The sequence below is a fragment of the Pezoporus flaviventris genome, unplaced genomic scaffold (genome assembly GCF_033815535.1).
Source record: "Pezoporus flaviventris isolate CSIRO_AGI_PZ_B2104156 unplaced genomic scaffold, CSIRO_AGI_Pfla_v1 ptg000016l, whole genome shotgun sequence".
Taxonomy (NCBI): domain Eukaryota; kingdom Metazoa; phylum Chordata; class Aves; order Psittaciformes; family Psittacidae; genus Pezoporus; species Pezoporus flaviventris.
The window spans coordinates 11,470,408-11,487,873 of NW_026892564.1; the positions used below are offsets into that span (position 1 = coordinate 11,470,408).

Here is a 17,466-nt window from a genome sequence, read left to right on the forward strand (position 1 = left end):
CTGAACTTCTCTCTGAAAATGCCTCCTTTCATTGTGGCCTGCACAGACAACTTCAAATCTAATTTACATTGTTGAGAATCACACACCAGAAACCTAAAGCAAATGGCACAAACATCAGTATTGCTCGTAAACCACATTCCAGAAAACCCTTCACAAGCCCAAAATGCTTTGTTGAATGGTCCATTAAATTTTAAGTTACTTTTATTCAATCCTGCAAAGTGTAACTGCACTCTATTCCTTCTGCCATGGTCCATTAGATTTATACCAACAAATAACCTGACCTCAATAGCCCTCCTCAGTCTGGTCAGCGTAATGATTTGCAAGCTTTACCTGGAAGAGTCGGAGAGCTTTCACCAATCCACCAACTTCATTCTTCAAGGAAAACACTACGGCTGTCTTTCCACCTTCAGAAACAGATTCACCTTTGCCATTTCCCTTAATCCCTTTCTTTTCCTCATTCTTCCCAGAACTTGATCTGTTTAGCTACAAATGTATAAAGAAACAGCATCATCTCAGATGCAAACAGGCATTTCCCAAATTTAAGTCTTTTTACTCAAAGAGAAAATTTTATTAGAAAGTAGCTAAATGGAATTCATCCAGATTTAATTTAAATGGCAATGCATTTACCTGTAAATTGGTAATTTACCAGAATCACATATCAAAGGCAGCTATCAGAGATGATCATGTAAGAGGCCAGTCCACAAAAAAAAAAGCTTAAGGAAAAGCATAGGAATGCTTGGGATACAAATATTATTATATTATTAGGGCAATGCTATCATTAAATATAAAGCAAATGGAGATGATTTAAATTACTGCAAAGCCTGCAGTGATGCTATTTCGCTATTCTAACCTGAATATTGCTGTGAAATTGCACTGCAAAATTTCAGTGATCCTATTTCAGTCAATTTACAATGATTTACACTGGTCTGTATGTTTGTATTAATCATCACATTTAAAACACAAGCTTTATGTTATCTTTTTTAGTACAGTTAATGGTCTCATGTAATGCCATTTTTCCTGAAAAACCAAAACCTCTGTTGATTATACAAACAAGGACAGAAACATGCATAGACTATATCACAGAATCATAGAACACCACGTTGGAAGGGACCTCAAGGATGTTTTGGTCCAACACTTCTTGGCAAAAGCACAGTCCTGACAACATATTCCAGCACCCTGTCCAGGTGAGTCTTTAGAAGTGTCCAGTGTGGGGAACTCACCACTGCCCTGAGGAGATTATTCAATGGCTGCTGGTTCTCATTGTAAAAAACGGTACCTCCCATTGAAGATGAGCTGGACCAGGAACTCAAAAACATGGAGAAAATGACACCATCCTTGGCCACTTCTACATTCTTCTCACAATTTGGAGGTCAAAGACTGCTTTAAGCCAAATTTAAGTCAGCATTTTCAAAAAATGTAATTTTCTCATCTTAAATATCTTGTTGAGATGCCAATAGTACAGCATTTATAGAGAATTGTTATAATATCAACCATGATTTTCAAAAAACAGCCCGAGTTTTCCAGTAGCCAGGTTGTGCCTCCTGGAGAAATCAAATCTCCAGTGAGACACTAACTGCTTTTTTATCATCCATAATAGAGTCACTAAAGATACATGAAGATAGAAGTTAAGAATCATGTACAACTATTGCATGTGAATTAAACTGTCCTTCAGTAAAGCAGCTTTCAGAAAATAATCCAAATATGAAGTTTTAAACAGGTCTCATAACATTTGATGGAAGCCAAATTAAATCTCTGTTCTTATTTTCTCCTTAGAGGTAGGCTATCCACTTGTGAAAATCTGTGGACCCATGTCAATGGACTTTAGCAAAGGGTCTCCCTGTACTTCTAGATTTCACAAGTTTTTATCACAGTATCACAGTATGCTAGAGATTGGAAGGGACCTCGAAAGATCATCTAGTCCAATCCCCCTGCCAGAGCAGGAACACCTAGATAATGTTACACAGGAATGCGTCCAGGCCAGTTTTGAATGTCTCCAGGGAAGGAGACTCCACAACCTCCCTGGGCAGCCTGTTCCAGTGTTCCATCACCCTCACTGAGAAGAAGTTTCTTCTCAAGTTTAAGTACAAGTATCAAGTGCTTTGTGACCCAGAAAAAAAAATAGTGAGCTCTTAAACTAGTTACTGGACATGCCAAAAAGACTCTGTGGTCTTTTCTCACCATCTATTAAACTTCACGAAAACCATCTGGAAAAATTTTTATGTTTTTAGAATGATATATGAAAGGTTTCAAGCATGTTTATTTCTTAGTAATTGAGCTTACAGGATTCTGCTCAGTAGGCGGTTTCCTCAGGGATAGCTTAAGGGATGGCCACTTTTGTTTTAACTTCAATATTTGGGATTTGGCTGAGTCCTTTTCACATCCATCAAGCACCCAACCTCCACATGAAGTGACGAAGATTCTACCTTTATAGCATACATGATTTTTCACTGTGCGCTGCTTCCTAGAAGTTCTGTACTGAGGATCATGTAGTCAACTGAGTGTCTGAGAATCTCAACACCATCGACTCCTCTGGGAAACAAGAGCACTTAGCACCTTCCAAGATTGTCACAGGTTCCGTAATGCTTTCAAGCAAACATTACCCAAAGTGATGGCTAAAAACCCCTTTCAAGCATATAAAAACTAGAAACCTATTTGTTATGAACACAGTAGAGAAGGCTGAACTCAAAACCTTATCAGCCATGCTCATTAGTACACTTCATAACTAAACAGAGGCTAACAAATCAAATTCCATAATGAAAATAAATTAACAGGAGCAAGCACAAGTACTCAGGAATAAGTCATCTATAGCAGAACTCAGTGAAGTAACTCAAATTTAAAGAGGGTAAAACAAATCTATCCTATTTAATTCAGTATTTCTAAGTGAAGCAAAGCATATTCAAATCAAATATTTCACATTTTACTATGAAGATGACCAGCCAGTTCACAGCTGGTACAAACTGGTGCATTCTGTTGGTTCTTCTCAAGTGATCTGGACCTTCATGTGTTGCAAAACTGTACAGGAGGCAAAAACTTCATAATCCTGAACATCTCACATATTCAAAGCAGATGAGATTATTAGCACCAACTAACATTCTTTACTGCTATTAAAGTACGCCTATTCAAATACATTTACTAGTGAGTATACAGAAGTTTACCCCACGGCTGAGATCACCTGTCGCACCGCTATCATCACCTCACAGACAGAGAACCGCTTCTCCCCCCTGACAGGGTTTCCAACAGGGAAGATGCACATCCCCTGCACAATGCTCACACAGGTCCTTGTGTGCCTGCGAGTCGGCAGAAGCTGGGAAACCCCAAATCCAGCTGCTCTGCAACGGAAGTGCCACAGGCACCGAGGCAGTGTGATCTGCACAGTGCCAAGAATGCTTTATATATTGTGTGTCTGAGTGTCTTGGAAGGGCAGATTCTGCTGGTGCGTACAGTCGTGAGAACTAATCAAAGCCTTTAAAATTCAAGCACTTAAAACTACCTGAACTGCATCCTAGTGCTTTTATATTATTCCTACAGCAAGCCGGTTCATTTCTGCAGGAAAGTTTGTACGTCTAACAAAACTTTTACAGTTACTTAAGGACACTTTTAAGGCAGCGTGGACCGATTTATACTGCAAAGTCGGCTTTACCGGCCCTTGCAACCGCGGGAGAATTGTTCCCTTCCCCTGAAAGTTACAAGGAAGGGGTCGGCTTCCTGGCACCGGCCCCGACCCGACCCGACCCGCGGCTCCCACTCCCGGCCTGCCGCCGCTCCCCACCCCACCACTCACGGTGAGTCCTCCGACGGCGGGGCGCTCCTCCGGCAGGGCTGAGTCCAGCGAGAAGCCCCTCCGCGCCCAGTACTTGCTGGAGAACATCATCATGGCGGGCTGCATGGGGCCGGCCGGCCGGGCGAGGGAGGGGGGGTCAGCGCCGCGCTCTGCACGCCTCACCCGCCGCGGCCCCTTTTATACGCCCCGGCGGAGGCTGATGGCAACGCGATTAGGGGACACCCGTCAACGGGTGACGAGCGCCGCCGCCAGCGACGCCCACGGGCCCCGCTTACCTCAGCCGGGGCGGGGAGCGGCCCAGCCCCGCCGCTCCCCTGCAGCAGGGGCACCCGTGGGCTGCCTTCGCCTTCGAGCCGCTTAAGACCCAACCCGAGAAGCCGAACCAGCCTGCCCTCTCCTGCGGCCGGGCAGGCGAGGGCGTGCAGCCCAGGGCGCTGCCCGGGGGTCTGAGGAGCCACGGCCTCAGCGGTGCGGGGACAGGGCCCGGAGGGGACGAGGTGACAGAGTGCCAAGGGTAGAGGCCGATTTTGCGTACGGAAGAGCTGTGTGTACATTGTAAGAGATTCTTCGATGTAAAACTTCACATCTCTCCCTTTTGTATAGTACTGCTTTGAAAAACAGGCTGGTTCAAAGAAGAGGAATTAAGGGACAAAAATGACATCCTGCAGTGAAAACCTTAACATACCTGATGTACTTAAGGGTGATGAGCAACATGCAAAGCCTACTTCAACTGAGAGAGAATGCTTAACTGGAGAATGCTTTTCCATCAAGGCAGCACTGGCTGTGGTTTGTGCATCAGCTGTGTAAGGGCCAGACTGCAATCCTGAGAACCTCTACTAACCACAACATCAGTAAAGCAGTTAAACACCTATGGGGGTAAAACAGTCCCATACGGATCTTGGAGATCTTCTGTATTTATATGACAACTTCATTTGCCTCTGAAATACATCTCAGGGTAAAGTTTCTTGGGTTTGGACACGGTGTTTGGTTTGGGGGTGTTTGTATGCTTCCATGTTTGATTTGGGGATCTTTTGTTTGTTTTTAAGAATTTGTTTACTGCTTAAGGCTACTATTAGCTCAGAAATTTTCAGTGCACAGAAGGCATCTGCTGAAACAGTAACGACTGCAGTGTTAAGGTACATTCTTAGTCTCTCAAATCTACTTACAAAATTGACTTAAGATTTTCCTCTTACACTACCATTCTGAGGTCAAACACTCATTTTGTCACCCACCGTTGCACTTGTTCTCCCCTATAATTTTCCTTCCCACTTCTTCCATTTTCCAAAACTTCCCCATGAGCTACTTGAATAAATACCTGACATCCATGGAGTATCATGGAATCTTCTCATTCGTCACAACTAACAAAAATCAGCAAAAGTTTCCAGTCCAAACCGGTCATTGTCAGTTAGATGATCCCTTTCTTAAAATGGCTGATCATGTGTTATGTTCAGGACCAGGACAGAGCTACTCCTGAGCTGCCTCAGAATTCAGAGGGAAGCCTGAAACACACCCTTTTAGCTTCACTTTTCCAGCGTTTCCCAGGTGTAAAATGTAATAAGGCTCCTTTTCTTCTGCTTGACAACAAGTTTGTAGTAATATTTGGTTCCTCTACCTGCTCCTGTAATGCAGACCAATCATTTTTATTACACTAAACTACGAAGTTTTACTTTTTCCCAGTCGGAGGAAAGCATGTCTTCATGTATTAGCCCAGTCTCATATCCTGAGGTTGCAAGAGACATTCTCAGTCATGTTTATTATTATTTTTAATGATGGGAAAGCAGGTATGGACTTTTATATTCCTACCTGCTCTGCCTGAGATACACAGACACAGTTCCTGCAGTTGAACAATTTATGAGAGTGAGATTACTTTGTGCTCTCCAACTGCTCCAAAGATGAAACCAAGCCCTACTTTCTCCTACCATCATGACAGAGCATGATTTCCTCTACTGTTAGATGCTAGCCCTGCAGCTGGGACATCAGACAAATCAATGACCCTGCTACCCAGTAGCCTTGCTATCTATCACAGCTCTGTGTGGTAACTAGAGCATGGCAAAGGTTTTCTGCTCATAACCTCTTCAGGATGACTCATGAATGCAAAAACAAAGGTACCCTGTGTCACCAGGTACTACATCACAGGTGGGGAAGACTCAAGTGGTTGAACTGTTTTAACTATTCTGTCTGCCTGTTAATCCCATGGAGGGATTGCTTCTCCCTTGAATTGAAAATTCATTGAAGCAGATATTCAAAAATCTCTGTTCTTCAGCAAAAAGAGAGTTATGAAAATAAAGCAGAAACTGAAAAGAGGACTTCAATAAATTCAGTTATTACAGCCCCCAAGGGGAGGAAACCGAGAGCAAAAAGACAATTCTTTCCTTGTTTCAGGGAAAAAAGTTTCATCAGGAAACTGCTTCACTGTAGAGGAAGTATAGTCTCCTACTACCCTGTCACTAGTATTATCATAAGTTGGTCATTACCTTCAATTCAAAAAGAAGCTTACAGGAAATAAAAACTAGGACCAGGCTACTAAATACAGGAAGCGTAACACATAGACAAAGGCTACAGTGCAAAATTCAAAGTAATTAGTATAGGACATTCAAAGCAATTTTTTTTATAAATAGAGCAGCAGCCATCAGAATTGAAGTATTAGTCCACTACCAAACACAAGGAAAGGACAAAAGAAACTTTAAGTGATCTAAGTATGTAATGCTCTTTGCTTTTAACATCATTCTGTGCTGAAAGAATCAACTGTGACCATAGTTCTATCATAATTAATAGGAAGGGCAGAGAGGTAAGGTTTTAGCTTTGAACAAGATGAAACAATGTTGGAGAATATTTCAGATAAATCTGGGATATTTGGGATAGCAAATGACTTGGCACAGACACTACGCTTACAGAGTAGGCTTGTTAGATCTCTGCCATCAATAACTATTTCAAGAACTCAGGGATTGGACAAGCATCAAAAGACTGGGGAAAGACCAAAATCATGTCCATTTTCAAGAAGATATTGGGGAGGATGAAGGGCTGAAGAATTATAGACCAGTCTAATTTCATTTGTTGGAGAAAACAGAAGTACCAAAATTGTTTGTAAAGACCTCGAAGATAACAGATGATTAAACAGTCAAGATGGATTTGCTGAGAATAAATTGAGCCAAGCAAATCTCATTTCCTTTTATGACAGTTCTGTGGACCAAGGGAAAACAATACACGTCATTCATCTTGATGGTAGTGAAGCATTTGGCATGGTCTGTCATAACATTCTCACAAGACAGATAAGGAACCAGGTCCAGATAGAACTAATAGATTGGGCAAAAGGGTGGCTTCACTGCTAAATGAAAGGGTACAGAGAACAGCCATAAGTACCTACCCTCATCTCCTGTACTATTTAATAATAGCCTAAGTGACTGTCTCGAGACCACCTGTAAATTCCCAGACTATACCTACCTCAGGGATGCTGTAACAGTCACAAGATTTAAACAGATCTTGGCAGGGGAAAGGCTACTTGTAGATGACCAGCTGCACATTTACAAGAGAAGGCAGAGTCAGAAGCTACAGAAAATCCCCAGCTACATGCTATCATTCAAACTGCCCTGAAGGTCCACAAACACCTGAAAAGTGCTTGCCTAATAGACTGCAGGATCTATGAAGTTATCCTCCAAATGGATACTTTCATATCCTTCAATGGATGGACATAATGGCAGAAGACAGTCATGCCTTTCAGCAGGAGATAGTTGAGCCTGTTCTGTTATTGACAAGCTTTTAAAAGTGCCTTCCAATATTGTAAACCTGTGATTTTAACTAAGTTGCCGGATGTATATATTCAGGTATATACTTCATAGTGAAAAAAAAGTGTGGTATGATTGATCTGGCTAAAAGAACTGGTTAAGCCTGCAATTTGTTAGGTCCTTCATGTGATTCACCATACACTACGCAAATTAATCATACCAGCATAAAAGAGGTAGTGCCACTGGACAGAGAACAAGGAACCAGGACTGCCGCTTCTGGTAGCAGTAGCTGCACTGCTTTGCTGCTTGAGGAATTATCAAGTCTCTGAACCCAAATATCTGTACTTTAAGGACTTTCTTGGTTTCTTCCATCGGTTACTTTAACAATATAACCAGAAGAGTATGTGAAAGCTCTCAAACAGCCAAGCCTGAATGTGGCATGCATCCACATAACCTAAAGGACATCTGGACCAATTCATACACCAAAAAGTGTTTTGGAAATTTTGGTGTTTCATCTTATTCAGTTATGACAAGCAACAGAATAGCTGAATGCAAGTTGCTTAGATGCAACTAGATGCTTAGATGTTGCATCAGGTCTAGATGGGCACTTAAGAAGTGTCCTCTTCAGCAGGACGGATTCACTTTTTTTTCTAACATGATGTCAGATACCATGAAGAATGTGTCATCACACCAAACTGAGTTAGTCTGGGATGGAGTTAACTTCCCTTATGGTGCTGTACTTTGGGTCTGTGCCTAAAACAGCATTGATAACACTCCACCTGTGTTTCAACTGTTGCTGAGCAGTGCTTGCACACTATTAACATGCTCTCACTTCTTCCCCAAGAGGTTGAGAGCAGACACAGCAAGGACAGCTGACCCAAACTGACCAAAGGAACATATCACATAACATTGTGCTCAGCAATAAAAGCTCAGGGAGAGGAGGAAGCCGGCACATTCATGGTCATGGCATGCATCTTTCCAAGGAACCTGTGCTGAAGCCTTGTTTTCCAGAAGTGCTCGGACATCTGCCTGCTGATGGGGCAGTAGTGAATGAAATCCTCTTTGTGCTTTGCTTGTGGGAGCAGAATTTGCCTTCCTTGTTAAACTGTCATTGTCTCAATCCATGAGCCATCCTGCCTTCTTTCTACTCTCTCCCCATGCTGCGGGGAGTGGGTGAGGGGCTGGGCGGGTGCTTGCTGCTGATCTGGGTCAACCACACCACACGGGGGAAACAAGTGACCACCATTTGCTGAACTGCTAGACTGGGCAGAAGTTTAAGCTCTGAACAACAGGGCTCTGCAGTTAGTTGGTTAATAACAAGATATGTATATAGAAACAGCCTGAGAACTAATGTTAACGTAGGGTACATGTAGCCTGTATAATCCAAATATATACTATAATTGAATTTCTTCAAATGTAACCCATCTAGAAGACTTCATGTACCTGAATTACATGGACAGTTTGAAATATGTATTTAATTTTGAAATTAATTTTGGATGAGGCAAAAAGTGACAGCCTACAATATATTTTTTGTTTGCAATTCATCAGAAAATTAGTTTGTGCCAGAATATAGTGATTTAACATGAAAAAAATTGCACCTATTCTCTAAAAAAAAAAAAAGTTTAAAATCCCCACTTGAATGAAAAAAAAATCAAATTCAAGCTTAATTTATACAAGGCCTGCACTGCAATAACATCACTTACTTGAATAGCAGACATTTTCAAGTCCCACTAAACATGAAGCACAACTCATCTTTTAACACTATAAAAAGTGCGTTTGAAAGCATCTTTAAATCAAATATAATAGCAAGCTTATATGAAATGTCTGTTAAGTGCTCAGTTAGGTATCTGCATCTCATCACCTTATCATGCTCATATACAGTCATGTCAACGCAGAGCTAGATATAGTATGTAATTGCACACACAGAACCAAGGGTTGGGATTTCCTGCTTTAATCCCAGCCACCATACAGCAGATCATGGAAATTCTCTCCTAAGAGCAGCCTTTCAGAGAGACAGAGATGGCACCAGCAAATGACTGGAAATGTTCAGAAAAGTCAACAGGTTTGAAAAATATGTGTTAAAGTATTTAGCCACCCACAGACAAAATCATGTTAACAGCCAGTTTTCTACAGCCCATGGACCAAACTCCAGCTTTAAGTTGCACCTGTACAAGAATACTGACTATATCTTGAGCCTGAGGAATGTATCTCCAAAACAAATCATTACCCCCATTTGTAACGTGAATAAATACATAGATGCACTTCTAACATTTCACTGACCTCTTCAGCACTGTTATTTGTGGTGTCTGACATGGAACAATCTAACTAGAAGAGATATTTTTTACCTACCTATGGAATTTCAGTCCCAAACTTGGTAAGACTTCATTTGCATCACACTAGGATGCATGAATCATGCTAGCAATACAAAACTTATTCACTGTCCAAATTCTGAATGCCAAATCGTTTATAATAAAACCTTTTTTTCATGTTAGGCAAGAATTCTGTAACAGAGAATTGTTTAGAAAAGTGAGGAGAAAGTGCCTCACATTTTGAATTAAAATATATCAAAAAATGGAAGCTAAGAGAATACTTTTTTTTTGCTTCCTGAAAAGTCGCAACAATAGAGCTTTGATTCAGTGCTAATGAGTGCATTTGAAAGTAGTGAGGAATAAGTGAGGCTACAGAATTTCATAGTGTAATATGTAAGAAAAAACAAGAAAGAATAATTGAAGAGGCACCAAAACCATCTTAAATTTCTCCACTATAAAACTCAAGGTTTTAAGAACTGGGCTTGTGGAACTTTAACACCTTAATTTTAATTAAACTACAGATTAAAATTAAGCCCAATTCCTAATACAAGCAACACAGTATTTCCACATCCGGTTCTTAAAGCAATCAGAACCTGTTATAACATACATGTAGTTTCCATGATTACTCACAACAATGAACACATACCTCCACACTTCACATACGTTTGAAGGCCACTGGCTATAACATTCACTAGGTACAGGCATGGTCATCATAGAGGAACAGGACAGGCATGTATTTCCTAAATGTAGTCAATACAACTGATGTGTCAAGTGATGGCTATGGCTATGGGCAACTTCATATCATCCTTTCATGTTTTAACCTCCTAATATCAAAAACATTCTATAAATATTCATTGGTCCAAGCCTCCAAGAAGCTTCAGCCAACATTCCTTTTTTTGTAAACTATCCTCTTAGAATCACAGAATAATTAGGGTTGGAAAGGACCTACCGCCATGAGCAGGGACACTTCACACTAAACCATGCCACCCAAGGCTCTGTCCAGCCTGGCCTTGAACACCATCAGGGATGGAGCATTCACAACTTCCTTGGGCAACCCATTCCAGTGCCCTCCAACAGAAGAAAAAGACCCCAACAATGTACTTTTGAAACAAATTTAATTGCCCACACAGGCAAACTAAGAAAAAGCTCTCTCAAGAAGACCTACATAATTTTTACCTTGTAATAGGTAACACTGGTATACTGCTAGGATTGAAAAGTATAAAGCTTTAAAATACTCCAAAAGATAATTATCTTCCAGTAAAGCATTAAAAACAAAATGGGTTTGCTGGAACTAAGCAAGTACTGCCTCTTTTATAGCCTGACAACTACAACCAAAAATACATTCAGCTAGTTCATATTTCTTAATTCTAAGCCATCTAAATGATTCACATACAAAACAAAATTGTGCATCCGGAACCTCCAACCCTTGGCATTTCTTCAGCCATCATGATCCTGATTCAGACCTCTTAGTGTCTGTTGTCTCATCAGCTTAGGCTAAATTCATCCCCAAGAATCAGGAGTAGTTCAGTGGAGGATGAGGCTCTTCGTGATTGCAGCTCTTTGCAAGGTTGGCAGGAAGGAAACTACAGATAACATATGCTGCAAGGGGGATTTGATCTTACTGTTGGGAGGCAGAGCAAGCATACCTACTCCAAGCCTTCCACAGCAGCTGTTCACTGTTAATTCAGGAGCAAACATCTCAACCTTGAAATTCATGTGCTTAATACAAAGAGGAAAAGATCAAGAATCATACCCAAAATGGAAAGGCAAACTTTAAGGGGTGCTAGTATTTCTAGGAAGCCATAGCTGTTCATTCTAAGAAATTATAGAAATCCACTTAAACATGCTTTTCTTAAACATCTGAATATTCATGTTCAGTCAGTTATGGTTTTCTTCAACTCTTAATATGTTGCATATAACAAGATATTTTTGTGGCTGCATATCCTGAATAACCAAGAACCATGCACAGTTAACTGACAGACTCGCCCATTGCATTTCTGTTTTAGACATTTCCCCCCCTTACAGTTTCAACTTAATATAATTTGACAAAACCACTCTGCAAGTACACTTCAAAGCCAACTAGGTGCTCCAAAAATACTGAAACTAACTTGCTTAGTGTATCTGAACCAAAGTGTTGATTATATAAGTTCCAATGCTTTTATGCACAATGCTCAACAGCGAACAAAGGCACGATGCTTCACAGTAATTTCCTGGACAGGAAATGAAAGGCTACAGATACACTGAGCTGTCAGTCCTTGACTTCCACCACATCAGACATTTCTTATTAACTGATGAGAGATAGCACATTGACTATATTAAAAAAAAAAAAAAATCTATACCAATTCAGCTATCCAGTGTTTGTTCACAAGTTGTGACAGAAGTTTAATCAGGTCTCAAATTACTGTAACAACTTGATTTATCTATTAAAGCCTTTTTGCATTACTTGTATTTGCTTTAGATGGCACAAATAACATTTGTAGAAGTAAAACTGCTCCAGAAGAGCTCCACTGTATCCCACATATCAGTTGCCCAAAGATGAAAGGCATGTTCCACTCTGCAATAAAAAGATACTCCCACTGCTCTTCATTACTCACAAAATAAATATACCAATGGACTAACCATTGTTAGTTATCCCCTCTGTCTCATGTTCTTATATCAACAATCAGACAACTAGATTTTTTTCTCTAAATAGGATTTAATTAAAAACACTAAATCAGCTTTGATTTTTATTTTATATATGTACAATAGTTACCAAATATCAAATACACTGAATCAGTTATGTTAAATTTCACATAACGTCAAAGGACATCAGCATGGCACGGAATAAACTCACACTGCCTTTTGCATGTACAAAAAAAAAAATTTGCATTCATGTTAATTGCAATTACTGGTTTGGTTTGTGGTTTGTTTTTTCAGTTATCTGCTTATTAATTCTCCAAATAATCTTGCCATAAAAACAGGGCAAGTAGTTAATTGATCAGTTAATATATTAGCAAAGATAAACATTAGTAAAGTTTGAAAGAAATCAACTGCAAAATTATCTCAAGTGTAGGACTGAATGTATTCACATTAAAGTTACCTTCAGTTAGAAAAGTTCTGAAAAAGAGCACAAGTTGGAGCTTTGCATTAATTTGGTCAAACTGATTCATATGAATGAACAGTCAAGTTTATTCAGATATTGAAAATATGATTATCCTCTTTAGTATTCACAAACATTTATGTATATAGTGTCTGTATGTGTGTAAATATATATATGCATATATAAAGGGAAGATATGTTAATGTAAAAATATACTGTTCAACCACTCCCAGTTACACAAAATTCAGTTTTTGGACATTCAACTGTGTAAGGATAAATGTCCACTTCAAATCTACATTCAACCAGCAACAAATACTTTGAAGTATTTTTGTAAACATTTGAGATAGGGAAACCCCATTCATTTACAAAACGATCCTTCTTTAACACATCAGCATCTCTTCAGCTTGAAAATTTTGTACAGCAGCTTCAGCTCCTATTGTGAATCTGCTCCAAAGAGCTCACACTTAAATCAGTACGTGTGAACGCTCAGCAAATGCAGAATTTGCAAATTCATGCTTAATCACCATCCATTTCCAGTTCACCAGCAAAAAGAAAAATGCACTTGGCTACAAAAATATTAAGGAATGTTATTGGAAACAAAAGGCTATTTTGGTAGAAGAAACTACAAAAATAGTTAAGTTGAGTCATGTTGTAAAGCTTTAATGAGAGAGCATTACAGTACAGATTTTCCTTCTGAAAAGCTTAATCAACACCAAACTTAAATATCCATCTCTCAAGTGCTTAAAAAAAACGTGCTCAGTAAAAGTCTTTCTTCAATGTAACCAACTGTGATTACGCAGGTGTCAGGCTCTGCGTCTCAGACATCTGTTGAGTGCTGTCTCTCGTACCATTGGCAGCAATTACAGGTCTTGAGATACTCTGATATAATGACGTTGGACAAGTCAACATGGCTCCGCTTTCATCTTCTCCATTATCTGAATCGGGTGTTGCAGAACTGCTTTCCATCCCCAGGATCTCACCAACTGCTTGAGGCAATTCCTAAAAAGCAGAAAAAAACCCAAGTAGTACTAAAAATTGCTGTAATCAAATAAATAAATAAATAAAGACATTTACAATGAGGTGTCATCCCCCCAAGCCCATGCCCCAGCCGTAGTAAGTAATCATTCATCTGAATTTAGCGGTAATGAAACCATCTCTCTCAGCATTAGTTCCATTAAAGTTACCATTTCCTGTATCTGGCTTTTCAAAAAAACAGCAAAAGGGTCTGGCTCAGGAATCAATTCCTTATGAACAATATATTCTTCATTATAAAATTAGACATCTAAACAACTATTACACTTCATCTTATTGAAATTAGTTTTATTGAGTGAACTATTAGCTTCTGCCTAATAAGCCTGGTATGCTTTCAGTGCAATGCACCTTTCACCTCATTTTTTCTTGAGCACACTGAAGATCAAATTACTTGTACTGAGGTTAACTAGTAGGAGTTACAAAATCACGACCAAAAGGCACGATCCTACTCTTCCCCAGTGAACGATGTTACTCTGTAAAATTAATCCTTTTTGCTTACAGACTTCTAGATTATAAGTGCTATAAAGATACAGCACATTCTTGAGCATACCCAGTCATTAGCTATTTTGCAAGTCACACATGCATACTTACAGCTAAGTACATATTTTTACTGTCTATAAATGCTCACAGTAGATACATTCAAAATAGCTTTACCTTGCAATTCATCATCTGCATAGAAATTGCTTCTGCCTTGCAGAGTATATATTCCACATCAATTTTCATAGACAGTTCATTGATATGCTAAAAATATATTCACAAATAATAGTAAAAATGTGATAAATGGTAAATATGTGTTATTGTAAAATACATTAATACTGTACTGCACTGCTAGTAAGTATCAACTTACAAGCTTGCCCCTTAAGCTATAAAATGCTAAATAAGCTCCATTTGCTCTGACAAATGGGTACTGAAAGATGCAGTATGCAGCAGCTGGCTGACACCAAGACCTGCAAGAGGAATCTATAGTACTTCTAAATGTGACAAACTATCTGGCCCTCCTAGGTACGCCCAGCTCACATTTTCAAAGAGTTAACAAATAAGATTCTGGAAGAAAAGGCAAAAATTAAGATAAAGCATATTAAGCAGTCTAAGAGAGAGATCTGTTAATGATCTTATTCCTAAATACACACATCAAATAAACCATTTTGAATGCATAGACATTCAGCTTGCATTTAACCCTTTCGAAGATATATCCATCTACATCAAATCTTCACTTTTTCTTCACACCAGCAGGAAGTAAGAACATACTGCATTAACTCCAGAAAGTTAATCGATATTCAAACAATGCATAAGAATTCAGTACCTTTAATATTTCATTAAAGCCATAGTGTTTGTCCATTATTTGCTGTTTTTCAGATTCTAGGATAGCACAACAAAGGAGAAGATGAAAATTCTGGCAAGGCAGTTCCGTCCACATGACCTGTTAAAATATGAAAACCACTTCTGAAATGCTTATGCTTTCTCTCCAGAAAGTAGTTCTTGGAAAATAAGCCCTCAAGCCAAGTGGGCTTAACTAACAATAACCTATTTTTGAAGGCAACTAAGTATATACCATTACTTGAAATTTTTCTTTTGGCCAATCAGTGACCAAAATTAGCCTGAGTCACCAAATGCTTATCTGGTTCTTCAAGACCTCTGTGTCTACCAGATTGTCCACTATAATGCTGTTAAGCCGCCTGAGCTGGCGGTCTTGTGAATGGGTGTGTTCTGCCTCAGTTCATGTGAAATCCTCCTACTTAAAATTACCAACTACACAGAAGTCTTTAAAACTAAGAAATTATTTGCATGGCTTAATATATCTGCATTACATGTGAATTGGTAGAACTACATCATGCTCAGCAATCCCTATAGAAGGGATGGTTATAAAAAAAATTGAAGTTATTCCCAATCCCTCACTACAAAAGCCCAAACATACGTACTTGCAGCAGGTGTTGGGGGTAGGTGGGTGTTACCTTCTGACTTACTGCAGACACATTAGCTTTTGGTCCCACAGAGGCCAAAAAAAAGGTGTGGCATATAGCATTGCAAATAACTGCAAACACAGTGCGTCTCAACTTACCCACACAGGGTGGACTGCCACCTCTCTAGCATGTGCACTGCTGCACCATAAAACAATGATTTAACCACCTACATTTTCTACCACAATCTGATTACAGCTCTTGCTCAGTAAGCAGACATGACTTGGATTTAGCCTCTACTCCAGCTAATGTGGACTGGTATCTCACATCTCTAATGTGCATGTCTAATAACCAGTCTAAAGAACAATCTTCTTCATTCCTTTTTTTGAGATGAAACACTGGAAGACATGCAGCTAGTGGGAACAGGCAAAAAGTATCCACTGCTACCCTAGTAGCTCAGGCAACTCCAAGGACAGAAATGGAGATCCAAAAGAACACCCCTGAAATTCATAGATTAGAGCAAAAATGGTCCAGAAGTCCTAGAACTTGGGAATGGCATCTCACATGGTACCTCCTCTTCTCCACATTCTACCCTCTGCAAGTGAATACATCACGGGGTAACACTGCTTTCAAATGGGTTCACTTAATTCATGTGCTATTACAAAAAAGCACACGAACTTTGCTCAGACTGAAATACCCTAAAAAGCTGCTAATTTCTCTGTGCTGGTTACAAAGGCGAAATGCTCCCCTATGCCTACAGCTTGCCTGTGGAAATCCCACACGTACACCCACTGATACCACTGAAGTGGCATAGTTACGAATAGAAAACTTGTTTCCTATTCATAACTGAAGCTGGACTTCCAACTGTGACAAAGGTGACACCAGCTTTCACATAAAAACATGAACACCATTCCTTAATTAGCTTGTTTTTAAAAAAACAAGTTACCCCCTTTCTCTTCCGTATCTCCTAGCAAAGAAACAGAATACTTGTAAACGCACATTATGACATACTAGAAAGAACCTACAAGACTATGATGTATCAATAGGTTTCCTTCACCTTCCTAAGACAGAAAAAAAGTACTTGAGAGCTAGAAATAGAGTGTGCTTCTGTATGCAAATGTATACACACATTAAAACAGAGGCAATAAAAACATGCTAGCCTGCGACTATATAAATAAAAATACCACTGTCAATTTAAAAAGAAAAATTAGTCTTTAAAAACATACTAAGATGACATAGCACACTGAGGAGGGGAAGTGAGATTGGCGATACCTTATCTCCCAAAAATCATTACCATTTATACCTTGGAATAAAAGAATTCTTTTGCTTTTGTACATTTTGGTTCCCTTATTTATGAATGTTATTAATAAACTTTTTAGTCCTCTTCAGTTAGAATACCACCTCATTACTCTGTGATAGTAAATGCCACCAAAGGATAATAAAAAGCTAAAAAAGATTTACTTTAGACAGTTTTAAATACTGGTCCTCCTTTTTATGCGAGTACTTTTTCATTAGTGGAAAAAGTGAATAAAAGCATCAACATTATTTTCCATTATACCAGAAACAACATTATTTTTCATTATAGTACGAACTTTATGTATCTCCGTCCCATTCTTTTCATTACCCTTCTGTTCCCCAACACAACT

At 39.4% G+C, this 17,466-nt stretch overlaps 2 protein-coding genes across 4 annotated transcripts in view; both read right to left on the bottom strand.

Annotated features, from left to right (window-relative positions):
* TPH2 (tryptophan hydroxylase 2) overlaps positions 1–4,267 on the bottom strand; it is a 53,970-nt gene extending 49,703 nt beyond the window's left edge. The window contains exons 1-2 of the mRNA XM_061454780.1: positions 3,782–4,267; positions 331–483 (exon numbers count right to left, since the gene is read on the bottom strand). Of these exons, the coding sequence (XP_061310764.1) occupies positions 331–483; positions 3,782–3,886 (258 nt within the window). The 5' untranslated portion in view covers positions 3,887–4,267. The remainder of the gene's footprint in view (positions 1–330; positions 484–3,781) is intronic.
* An 8,258-nt stretch (positions 4,268–12,525) lies between these two features.
* Positions 12,526–17,466, bottom strand: part of TBC1D15 (TBC1 domain family member 15) — a 33,109-nt gene continuing 28,168 nt past the window's right edge. For 2 of the 3 annotated variants that reach the window (XM_061454794.1, XM_061454796.1), the window contains exons 15-17: positions 15,226–15,342; positions 14,577–14,663; positions 12,526–13,889 (exon numbers count right to left, since the gene is read on the bottom strand). In XM_061454794.1, coding sequence (XP_061310778.1) covers positions 13,683–13,889; positions 14,577–14,663; positions 15,226–15,342 — 411 coding nt within the window. In that variant the 3' untranslated portion in view covers positions 12,526–13,682. The remainder of the gene's footprint in view (positions 13,890–14,576; positions 14,664–15,225; positions 15,343–17,466) is intronic. The other variant, XM_061454795.1, reaches the window with a different exon arrangement.